Here is an 11965-nt window from a genome sequence, read left to right as displayed (position 1 = left end):
CTGCCTCTCTGCGCATCCCTAGAGCAGCTCCCTCCCCCAGCCATGGTTTACCCGTGCTTATTCTCACCATTGCCTCCTTGTCTTTGGAGCTGATCTTACCCACCCTGCCTGCTCCCCAGCCTCATTCGCTGCTTTACCTGGGGAAGGTGAACGAGTGAGTGAACCAATGCTCCGGGAGCCTTGCGCTGAGTCAGACCGAGAGCCTGGCCGGGAGCCTGGCAGCGGCGTGAGGCGCAGGGTTAGGAGAGCGGGGGTAAGGCCGAGCCGGGGAGGGGAGGGGAGGGGAGCGTCCCTCCCGCTGCGGGTCGGGGCAGGGTGTGCGGCTGGAGGTGAGGGCAAGCCGAGGCGGGAGCCTTCAGAGGCGCCTCCACACCTGATCTCCTGCCCTTGTTTCCTCCCGGTCCCCTGTCAGCCATTTTTCCCATTTTGTGTTTTACAACTTTCCTTTCTTCCTGACAGATTTCTCTACTAAATTTGACTTCGTTTCAACACTTTTGTTGGGCAAATTACATTAAGATGGATGTTGCAGGTACCCTTTATGGTTTATTTATCGTGATACTGTTTGTATCTCACGCTTATAAATAACTTATGTTATAGCTTTTGTTTGTGGAAATGTAACTTACATATTTTATTACGCTTTCTGTAAACCTCAAAGAGAATCTTGTCAAGGAAGCGCTCTTATCAGCAATCCAAACTATGGGACGTAAGAACCGGCACTAGCATTATTTTTTAATATGCCAAGGAGGCAGGTTACTCTCGCTGTAGTTTGAGAGGTTTGCTGTCATCGTAAACTTACACCTCAATAAAACATTAAAAAGTCTCAAGAATGATTTTATAAAGGAGGGAGGAGGGTGAATTGGTGGCAGAACCCATAGACACAGCACATAGGAGGCCCAGGTATTGGACTGGGCTTTCTTGGGGAGTGACCAGCCCCATCTGGGGGTCCCAGTGGGTCAATATTCACCTCCCCACCCAGCTGTCTCCAAAGCCTGGTGGTGAAGTACCTAGCTTAAGACATTAGTGGAAAGGAGACATGAGCTTTGGAGCAGGCTGACCTGGCTTTGATCCTGGCTCGCCAACTTTATGTGGCTCAGGTTAGTCTTTCAGGCCCAGTTTTGTCACCTCTAAAATGGGAATGATGCTTACTTGACTTTCTTACCGGTAGGCATTACCTTTAAATGAGATCTTGATTTGCAGTGCTTAGTGGCTGCTCATTACATGACAGTGGTTCCCGTTATTTAATGTCCATCTTGAGACCCTTACTCTCTCCCTCTCCACTGTGCCGCTCTGCTCTTCGGCGCTCTTTCCCTCCTCACCCTAAGGTGCCGGGCTCTCTCCAGTGCTGCCGCCTCCACGCTGCTGGACTGCTGTCTTTCGCTTTGCCCAGTGTCTCTCACGGCACCACGCCGCTCTTTGTCCTCACGCTCGGCTCTCCAGTTCACTCAGCCCGAGCGCAGCTTGCAGCTGTGCCAGCTCAGCTGCTCGGATGCTGTTGAAAGGGGCTCCCAGCACCATAACGCAAAGGCACGGCTAGGCTGCAGGGCCAGTGGAATGGGGCCTGAGGAGCAGCCAAGGGGGCTTTTCCGGCTGCTCCCGGCACCGGACAGCGCAGCACCCGCATCCCCTGTTCTAGAGAAGCCTGGTGGGGAAGGACGGAAAAGACAGGAGCACCTAGAACACAAGCGGGACGCAGCTCTCAGGGGCAGGTTCTCAAGGCAGTGCAGAACGCGAAAGCCTTGCAGTCACGATAGTGTCCAACTGGTTCCTGCTTGGCTGTCAGCTGAAGCTGCTGGCTTGACCTAGCACCCCACACTGCACGCACAGGACATATCAGCCCCCTAGGAGCTCATCAGAAGGGTGAGGTGTGCCGCAGTGGCCCATGTCTTCCTCGCCTCCTCTCTGGGTGAGGCTGGTTCCGTGGCAGACCCCGAGGACCTGCTGGATCATGTTTTTTTTCCTGTTGCTGAGTGTGAGTTAGGTACATCTGTGACCTGATTAGAGCAGGTAACATATCCAACTATAATAGTTCTCTTTTGTGTGGGCTCTGCAAGATGGGGTGTGCCCTTGAGTGCTGGCTTCATCCTTGGGGTGGGATGACCCTGGAGGACTCCCACATGGAATTCCAAGTGTCCTCAAGAATCCTCCCTATGATCCCTGACCGAGGCCGACTCTAGCAAGGCTTGGGGAGGGGGAGGGTGGGTGCCGTTCCTGGGGGAGTGTGTAGAAACATCTGGAAACATCCCAGCTTCCCCACTCTCCTTTCCTCCCTCAGAAAGGCAGAGAATGGAACTTAGCCTTCCTAAGAAGATCAGGATTCTGTTCCAGATTTCTGGGGAGAAGCCTTTAGCCAAACTCTACCTTTCCAGTGAAGGCCAGGTAAGAGTTGAGGCTGGAAGATCCCTGCCCATGTATAACTCCTCCCCTTGGGTATGGTCTGGTCCTGGTGACTGGACTTCAGTGAAGAGAATACAGAGGTGACTGGCGCCCCTCTGCGGTTAGGTTATGAGAGGCTGTGGCTTCTGTGGTGCTACGGTCTTCCTTGCTCTCGTAGAGCAAGGTGCCGTGCTGTGAGCCACCCTATGGAGAGGCCATTTGGCTAGGAGCTGAGGCTCAGTCCACCAACCCATGAGGGCAGACTCCTGCCCACAGCTACGAGGGTGTGTGGAGGCAGGCCCTTCCCACGAGCCTCGCGGTGAACAGGGCCTATGAAACCCACCGCAGCCCGGGAGGCCCAGAGGCAGGGCGTGCGCAGCAACTGAGATAAGTGGTGCTGTTCAAGCCACTGTGAAAGCATCAGTTGCTCAGCTGTGTCTGACTCTTTGCCACGGTATGGACTGTCGTCCACCAGGCTCCTCTTTCCATGCAATTCTCCAGGCAGGAGTACTGGAGTGGGTTGCCATTCCCTTCTCCAGGGGCTCTTCCCTACCCAGGGATCGAATGTGGGTCTTCTGCATTGCAGGCAGTTTCTTTACCATTTGAGCCACTGGAGAAGCCACTATGTTTGGGGGTAATTTGTTATCTGGCAATAGAGTTCTGAAAAACACATGGAAATTGATGTAAACATTAACTGGTTTCAACTTACCACTCTCAAATATTGGTCTTGGAAGAGACCTCAAGAACGCCTGTGGGGTGACACAGACCTGGGATCAAATATTGCCTGTGTACGCTGGTACCACCTCTGAGCCTGTTTCCTCATGTGACACGGGGGCTGAGGTGAGGGCTGAGGGCGCGGTCCCCTAGCTGAGTGTGCCTGCCCGGCACAGGTGCTCTGCACAGCCAGCGCTGTGAGCAGGCCCTGCTGCGGTGAGGTGGGCGGGCCTGACAAGTCCTCCTCCCCAGCAGGCCTCCAAGGCTGCCACGGAGCCACAGGCTGCTGAGAAGCCACCAGGCGGCCTCTGGGGGCGTGGTCAAGAAAAGCAAGCGCACACGGTGATTCTCTTGTGAGCGTTTCAATGCAAATAACATGGTGCTTCTAGGTCTTGGAGTATTTTATTATTTATTTACTTAGGCCATACCCCACAGCTTGTGGGATCACAGCTCCCTGACCAGGGACTGAACCAGGGAACTCCCAGGTCTTGAACCTTAAAAAAAAAAAAAGTGCCAGAATGGGATAGGCTTTCTATGCAGGATTTTTTTGGGGATGGGTAGCATGTAGTAATTAGCCCCCGAGAAAGAGAAAATTCTCAAATCAGATTTCTCTAAAAAGTTGAAGTTTTATTAAGTTCAGAATTTGCCTTCTCATGGAAAATTATTATCCTACTGATAATTAAACATAGTGTAAAGCGGAGGCTTACTTCTCCATTAGATACCAGAAATAACTCTACTTAGAACACACTTTCCCCTGACTTCCTGAGTTCACATATGGAAGACAAATCTTTAGATAAACTTGGGTGACTTTGGTTTTATGTGACAAGCCTGTTATAAAACTCAACTATCAAGAAAAATTTCAAGAAATAACTAGTCTGAGAAATGAGATTATAAAAGGAGCCTGTGGACTTACTTCTTCAACAGTAAGGCCAACCTTTCATGTCTTATCAGAAAGAAAGGGGATAATATTTATTATAAGCCTGAACCATGAAGACAGAGCAGTGAGATACCAAAGCCATCTGACAGTGACAATCTCAGATTAACAGCCTGTTACCACCCACCACTAACTGTGAAGGCCTTCGCCTTGTCCTGGGTTTGCGCTGAGTTGCAGTCCCCACAGTAAAAAGAGTTTTTGTGGCAAGATGAAAACCAGCTGATCCTCATCCTCTGAAAATCTATAGCATCTAGAACCATTTTGGGTGGCTCTAGAAGGCAAGTGGCTTTGAATCGACATTTTAACTGGATACCTCTGCTTCTCTTAAAAATTAAATGGAGGCAGGACTGGGTGCTAGCAGTGCCCGGAACTGCTTGCTGGGGCTACCTACTCCTTCTGAAGGAATAGCTCTGCAGGCAGTAATTGCACAGCTTAATTCTTCTAGACTAAACCACTTCCGATTTATGCCAGTGAAAAGCAAACGTTGTTTGTAAGTCATTTAATTGTGTCACTGTCTCTCAACTTTATCAGACGCTGCTGAGGCAGAGAGGGCTGTGTGCAGTCCTGTGGGATGCTTTACAGAGCTCCCAGGCTTGTTTGAAATGCCCACAGCTCAGAGCTCCAACACTGCTTTTCCAGACAAGACTAATAAAAAACTACTAATTTAACAGGTTCAAATGGTATTTGTCTCAATCCGGGATCCACATTGAAGGCTGCATCTCCCACAGATTCACCACCTTGATCGCAGAGCCATTAACAAGAAAACACTGAGCCGCAAACCTGGTTTATTATGTTCTTTGGTTAAATATTGTTTCTACACCCTTTCAGAGCATTAAGAACAAAGATAATAATATTATATAGAAACACTGAAAACACATCTTTTGCTTTTTTTCAGTGAAAAGACTGAATTTACATTGTTTGTGTGCTATTATAAATTCTTATAATTAGGCCAGACTTATAAAAAGGTAGGGTTTTTGTTGTTTGTTTTGAAAAATAGATTCTCCTGGGCTAGCCAACATCACTGTCCTGGGATCCAGACCCACGAGTCTCTGGATGAAGGCCTCTCGGCACACGGGCAGAAGTCCAGTCAGCTCATCATGTCCAGCGGCTCGGGGCTGCCATCACTACGCAGGGCCTCGGCCATGTCTCTTCTGAAGACGGAGAGGTTCTGGGTGAACCTGTGGGAAAAGGAAGAAAGGCTTGAGGGCAGTGGCAAAGCTGAAGCTGTGTGAACCTCTGGTGGCGGAGTTCAGGACCCTGGAGGGGGGCCTGGCTGAGCTCCCTCCTCCCATTTCACGGCCACTATAGCTCCTCCCCGTCCCCTCCCAGAAAATAAGGGTTATCAGCAAAGACACTAATCATTCTGAGGGGTGTGTTCTGTGGTTATACCATTTAAGAATTATTTTTAAAAGTTGAATTACACATAGATAGTAATGAATATAAAGAAAAGAACCAAAACTTGTGTTGTGTTTACATATAAATTCATTTAATCATCACAAGACTTCCCCAGAGCAGGTGGTTAGCATTGTCATTTGCAGATGAGAAAACCAAACTCAGTGCTGCCAAAAGAGGGGGCCCTGGGTAAGACTGCCTGGGTTCAGATCCCGACTCTGCTACTTCTTAACTGGGTGATCTCAGACGGACACTTAACCTCGGTCTCGGTCCCCCACGTGATAGTTACTTTATGGGACTGTGAGAAGTAAGAATTTACTGAGTTAAGAGAGACAGTGCCTGTAAGCGCTCAGCATCCTGCCTGGCATGTGGAGAACAGCCCGTCCTTGCTGGCTAGTAGTCTCACTAAGCAAGGGACTCAGAGAGCCACTCAGGAGGTGGTACTCAAACTCCCAAGCCTCGGGGGAAGCAATTTCCCCCTTGGGGCACCTAGCAAGGCACCTCCCCTTCCTTCACTAAGTCTCTCCTCCTAGCCTGGAGGCTGCCCTATGTGCCTGACAGAGGATCTTGGCGATGGAACAAGCGGTGAAGGGAACATGCCCACAGAGTCCATCTGACTTGGCCTTGTATTATCAAAGCCCAGGTTTTGGCCTGTGGCTATGGGGCAATTAGTAATTAGCATTTCAATGGCATACTATTTGAATGCTACCATGTTTTATAAAAGGATGGGGCAAGTAGTTTTTTTTTTCCCCTGAAAACATTTTTCTCTCTTCATCATTCATTATGTCTGTCTCTGCCACTAGAAGCTCCATGAGGGCAAAAAAACCTGGAACAGTTAGTTCCCCACTGGTATCCCCAATGCCTGGCACATAGCTGATTTTCAACAACATTTTGTGAACTAAATGAATGAAAGTGAATTCAAGCAAAGGTGACAAATTTGTGTTCCTCATCAGGGTCTCACTGGCAGCTCACCTGTCTCTGTTCTTACGAAACCAACCACATTTAAAGGTCAGACAGAGGAAGGAACTACTTACTTACTGTTTAGTCTATGTCCTAGGCACCATGTTGACTATATTCTGTCATTTAAATGTCACAACCAATTATCACCATCTTTCTATTACTGGTGAGAAAACTGAGGATCAGAGAAGTTGACTGCCTTACTCACTGCCACACAGCTTATAAAGGAATAAAATTTAAATTGGAATCTGTCTGACATCAAAGTCCACGTTTGTTCAAATGTCAGGAAGCCTTTCTTTGTCCTTCATAGCAGCTGTAACTTTTTCTTTCTTCTAACCTCTCAATAAGTTGTTTTTCTGTGGGATTATAAAGTGCTTAAGGGCAAAAGTTGCGCTTCATTCCCCAGTGGCTCAGTGGTGAAGAAGCTGCCTGCAGTGCAAGAGACACAGGTGATGCGGTTCAGTCCCTGGGTCGGGAGGATCCCCTGGAGGAGGGCATGGCAACCCACTCCAGTATTCTTGCCTGGAGAGTCCCATGGGCAGAGGAGCCTGGCGGGCTACAGTCCATGGGGTCGCAGAGAGTCGGACACGACTGAAGCAACTCAGCACGGACGCGTGCATGCGCCCTTTACGGTGCCTAGCATGCTGCTCGGAGGAAAGCAAACACCCAGACGGGACGGAACTAAACTGAGCCGCGGATTACAAGGTGGGACAGAAAAGCCACCTCCGTGCCTGAGCTGTGTTAAGTGCAATCCTGGAACATCCGTCTCTGAGACGCTGACTGCTGGGCGCCACTCACCTGTCTCTGTTCTTGACAGACAGGTTCTGCTCCACTCCTTCCATCAGGTTCCGGAAGCACTGGGCAAGGACCTCCTGCTTGGGGAGAGGCTGGCTGTTTATCAGACCTGCCCTCAGTTCCCCGAAATACTGTTGGGAGACAGAACAAGTGTCAGAGGCTTGGCTCCAAACTGGGCCTGAAGAAAGCTGTGGGGGCGGGGCCAGACCAGCTCTGAAGGGCTCAGGGCTCCTAACTCTCAACCGGGCTTTGGTCTGGGTCCACTGTGAACATTAAGGCTCTAGAGGAAACCAGAGCAACAGAGACGTTCCTGAGTATAAACTGTATTATCCCCTCATAAAATCTCTTGCTGTAATTGTTTTACTGTCACAGAACAATTTAGGCTGATAGAGTCCTCCCCTCCTGGGTGGGGGATCAGGCACAGAAAGGCCTTGCTCTCCTCAACACTCAGAAAGGCTCAAAGAGGGGCGGCCTCTTAGGGTGAGGGAAGAACTTAGCCAGGGAGCACCTGGGCAGCGGAGGCCAGGCCGGGCCGCCTCCTGCTTCTCCGCCCCCGGGGCTTTAGGGAGCTGCCTCTCAAACCGCCCCAGGCTCTGCGCACCTGAGCCCCTGTACTCCTGGGTCAGGGCGGGTCTGTTCGGCTGAGGAAGGGCACCTCAGGCGCTCGCTTAGTTCTGGGAGAGCTGTCTGCCACCAAGAAAAACCCCTGTCACGCCTGGTCACAAAGAACCGCACAGCCCTTTTCTCTCTGTTGACGACTGTGGGCTTTTACACACACTTACGCTAACAGCAGCCCCTAATCATCGGAAACAGCCTAATTTCAGCACAAAGACGACATTTTGCTAGTCATGTGTTTATCCTTCCAGGCCCAAACAGCATGGTATTTAATTTTTATCATACATTAAAACAGCTCACATCAAAAACACACATAATTAATATGTAGTCAGCCTAATACTTAAATACTATATATCAGAAGCATTATACTTAAACCACAATGTCTTCCTGAACAAGACTGGGAATGCACAAAACTACTTATTTTTCCCTTTTATAATGATGCAGTGACTCACACCAAATAGAAAATTATTAGTTTTTCATCCCAAACCATGAAATATTGCCTCCATCAGTAAAGTATAATATTGTGATGTCATAAGCTTTTTCTAAACACTGAATTTGCCCTTATTCCCTCTCAATCATTTTAAAAGAACTGCTCTCTTTTATAGAGCTTGGATTTAAATCACAATAACACCGGGGGAAGATGAATGACAGTGCTATTGAATGTGGCTAAAATTGGATACTTCAGCACAGGTGAATGATGAGACAGCTCTTCTCTTTTTGATATATTTTCTTCTTCTATTAGTTTCCTTCCAAGGCTGGGATTTCAGTTTGAATTTTAATGTATGCGGCTGTCTCTAATCTCACTGTCTTTTCCCCAGTACTCTCTTATTGTATAGACAATTCATTCTCCTGAGCAGTAATGCACTGTTCCTACTGACTGCTGGGGAGATAGGGGTGGGTTCCAGGGGAAGCTGGGGAACCTGGGAGGCAGCCCAGAGTGGTGCGTGCACTTGAGGGCTGGAGGCGCGTGTCCTGGATAAAGGGTGCTGCCTCTGTATTCGGGGGACTGCTGCCATTGAGGGCAATGGGCATCCCACATCAGGAAGGAGGCCCAGGAAAGGGCAAACAGGATTGTTGCCCAGCATCTCCTGGAGCAGGGAGGGGAGTGAGGGTGAGCTGGAAGCACTGCTGAGCTAACTACCTGCCCAGTGTGGGGGCTCTGGGCTCTAGAAAAGCTAGCTTGAGGTGTCCACTTAGCTGAAGGAGACGTGAGGCCCCTGGGGAAGGGCCTTCTGCGGGTATACGGCCTTGTCCCGGGCGCTCAAGGTGCCCGCTCACACTCAGCTGGCCCCCGTCTCTCTCACAGCCTGGCCTGGTGTCTGGCTGTGCCCTCCTCCTGCGGTTGCCTCCTGGGGACCTCCCTGCAGCCACACTCACCTTCTCATTGAGCAGGACGAGCCCCAGGAGAGGCCTGGATACTGACCACTGGTTCCGACAGTCTTCAAAGACAATGGTGTTCATGAGGACGGACGTCATCTAGAAGACAGGGTCACAGGATGACACTGGCGCCCAGCTCGAGGTCGCCCCAACCCCAGGCCTGCTATGTGCCCCCCTGCTGCCCACCACATCCGGCCACCAGCCGTGAGGGCACTGGCTGGACAGACAGCTTCGACTCTGGAAGCCTATTCTGCTGCCTATGGGAACACTTGGCAACTCTCAGCTCCCTGAGGAAGAGCTGCCCCTACTGAAACGTGTGGTGAGAACCTTCTGGGTGGGAGAAGTCAGAGGCCACAGGCCCAAGGGGATCAGTTCCTACTTCTCAACCCAGATGTGCTTTCCTCTCTACTGGGTCACCAGGCAAAAAGCTCAGCTCACTGTTGAGGCTCTCATTTCACCAAAGACACGGTCAAGTTATAGAGGGGCCACATCTCTCCATGACCCCCTCAGGCAGGTGGAGAAAGGGAACCCTGCCCATGTCACATTGGAAGTCACGGTTCCTGCTGGCTCAGGCTGTTAAAGTCTTTTCTTTCGTTCCTCATACACTAAACTTTTCCATCTACTCACTTCACTCCTACATTGCTTATTTTTAAAAAATCTTTATTGAATTTGCTACAATATTATTTGTTTCCTGTTTTGGTTTTTAGGCCACGAGGCATGAGGGATTTAGCTCCCCGGCCAGGGACTGAACCTACACCCTCTGTATTGGAAGGTGAAGTCTTAACCACTGAACCAGCAAGAAAGTCCTACTCCTGTATGTCATACTCATCCATTTTCTTAAATTCCAAGTCTGCAAGATGCCTGGGAGGAGGTAAGAGAACACAGACATCTACAACAACCTTTGTCCTTGAGGAGCTAAAAGCTTCCTGGGACAGACTACTTAGCAGAGGTAACAGGAACCAGGGCTGGGCAAAGATGCTGTGGGTAAGCGGCGGGAAGACGGATACTTCTGGGTCCTTGAGAATCAGGGAAGACACCACAGAGAAGGCCACAGTTATGGAGTTCATCATAAATGTGTTCTAAGCAGAGGCAGCAGCAAAAAGGGAGACTGGGCAAGAACACAGAGGGTTTTGCAATGGTAAGGAATGCAGTGTGTAGAGAGAGGAGAGGTGGGCCAGAAGCAAGACCCCAGCGTGGGGTGGGAGACCTCGATGGAGAATCTGGCCATTCGCACCTAGAGAGACATGCTCAGCTCTGTGCTTAGGAAGCTCCCTCTGGGACACATGGACTGTGCAGGGGACAGTACAGGAGGGAGGCCAGAGACGAGGCTGCTGCAACAGTCCTGGCAGAGAGTGACGAAGGAAGCTGTGGTCGCCCACGTGAAGCAGATGCTACGGGTCCTGCTGTTTGGACACTACACCCCTCGTCTGCAGTCCTTCCTGTTTCCCTGCTTCAGAGCTCCTTTCCCTGAAGGAAGGCGGGGGAAACAGCAATTATGTGGCAGTCTACTACACACACCGCCCCTGACTAGGCTGTGGTGACATCTGGCTTTGTCCTCTGGCCTTTTTGCAACCCAGTTTACCCTGTGATCTCGGGCAAGGCACGGAACCTCTCTCTCTGTGTCTTAGTTTCATTGCCCATAAAGAGGGAAATGATAATCCAGTATAAGGAAGCTCAGGGACTCAAATGAGAATCAAATGAGATAGTAGATATGAAAAGTGCTGCAAAGAGTGAAGAGTGTTATAAACATTTAAGAGGGGTGTGTGTGTGTGTGTGTGTGTGTGTGTGTGAGTGAGTGTGTGTGCTTAGTCGCTCAGTCATGTCTGACTCTTTGTGACTCCATGGACTGTAGCCCGCCAGGTTCCTCTGTCCGTGGGGATTCTCCAGGCAAGAATACTGGAGTGGGTTGCCATGCCCTCCTCCAGGGGATCTTCTCAACCCAGGGCTCGAACCCAAGTCTCCCGCATTGCAGGAGGATTCTTTACCGTCTGAGCCACCAGGGAAGCCCACTTAAGGTATATATATATAAACGACACTGATGAGCTCTAAGCAGCTGCCGTTCCACACGTCATCACCATCATCCTCACAGGCCGACTGCAAATGAAAGCTGCCAGTACACATTTACTGTATGTCCAGTGTCTCTGGGGAGAGGCTGCGTCTTATGCTGGCATGTTGACCTTCATTTGCAGACCATGTGTTTCTGTATACAATCTAACAAGCCACCCAAAGTCATAGAGCCACAAATGAAATTGACAAGCAAAACTAACAGATCTGCGGAGACAGCCTAAAATATTATGGGTTTCACAATCTGAAGGCGGAATAGATATTTTAATAGAAAAGATTAAAGTTAGAGGTACCAAAGTCCTCCAGTAACTGACAAAGCATGCTGAAGTGATGTGCCAATTACTTTATACGGTTCTCCCGTGGATTCATTTGTCTGAATGCATGTATTTATGTCTGTAATAAGTAAGGGGATGTTTGAATAAAATACTTTTCTAAAAATAAAGTTGGCTAAAACAGATGACTTTTTTTTTTTTCTTTTTTACTCTTCCGGAAAATGGAAATTAGTGAGCAAATCCACTCAAAGGGTATTGACATGGCAACTCATCTCCACAGTTCTTTTTTTCTAATAATCTGAGAGGATATGGGGAAACAATTCAATCAGTGTAGCAAATCCCTTTGGAGAAAGGTCCCCCACCCCCATATGGAAGAGTGCTGGGTGAAATGCTTAAGCACCTGCTCCAGGTACTGTGGAATCTCTGGCGGTTATGGACGGGACAAGTCAAGACTGAAAGAAAGAGCTCTTGC

The 11965-nt window shown here is 49.5% G+C and overlaps 1 protein-coding gene across 5 annotated transcripts in view; it reads right to left on the bottom strand.

The window, feature by feature from the left end:
• Window positions 1-4789: 4789 nt before the first annotated feature.
• Window positions 4790-11965, bottom strand: part of RANBP17 (RAN binding protein 17) — a 355460-nt gene continuing 348284 nt past the window's right edge. For all 5 annotated transcript variants that reach the window (XM_069556017.1, XM_069556019.1, XM_069556020.1 and 2 more), the window contains 3 exons: window positions 9158-9256; window positions 7169-7296; window positions 4790-5199 (listed from right to left, as the gene is read on the bottom strand). In XM_069556017.1, coding sequence (XP_069412118.1) covers window positions 5109-5199; window positions 7169-7296; window positions 9158-9256 — 318 coding nt within the window. In that variant the 3' untranslated portion in view covers window positions 4790-5108. The remainder of the gene's footprint in view (window positions 5200-7168; window positions 7297-9157; window positions 9257-11965) is intronic.

Source organism: Ovis canadensis, chromosome 16 (genome assembly GCF_042477335.2).
Source record: "Ovis canadensis isolate MfBH-ARS-UI-01 breed Bighorn chromosome 16, ARS-UI_OviCan_v2, whole genome shotgun sequence".
Classification (NCBI taxonomy): Eukaryota; Metazoa; Chordata; class Mammalia; order Artiodactyla; family Bovidae; genus Ovis; species Ovis canadensis.
Note: the sequence above shows the minus strand (reverse complement) of the source record. Positions and strands in the feature narration are given on the sequence as shown.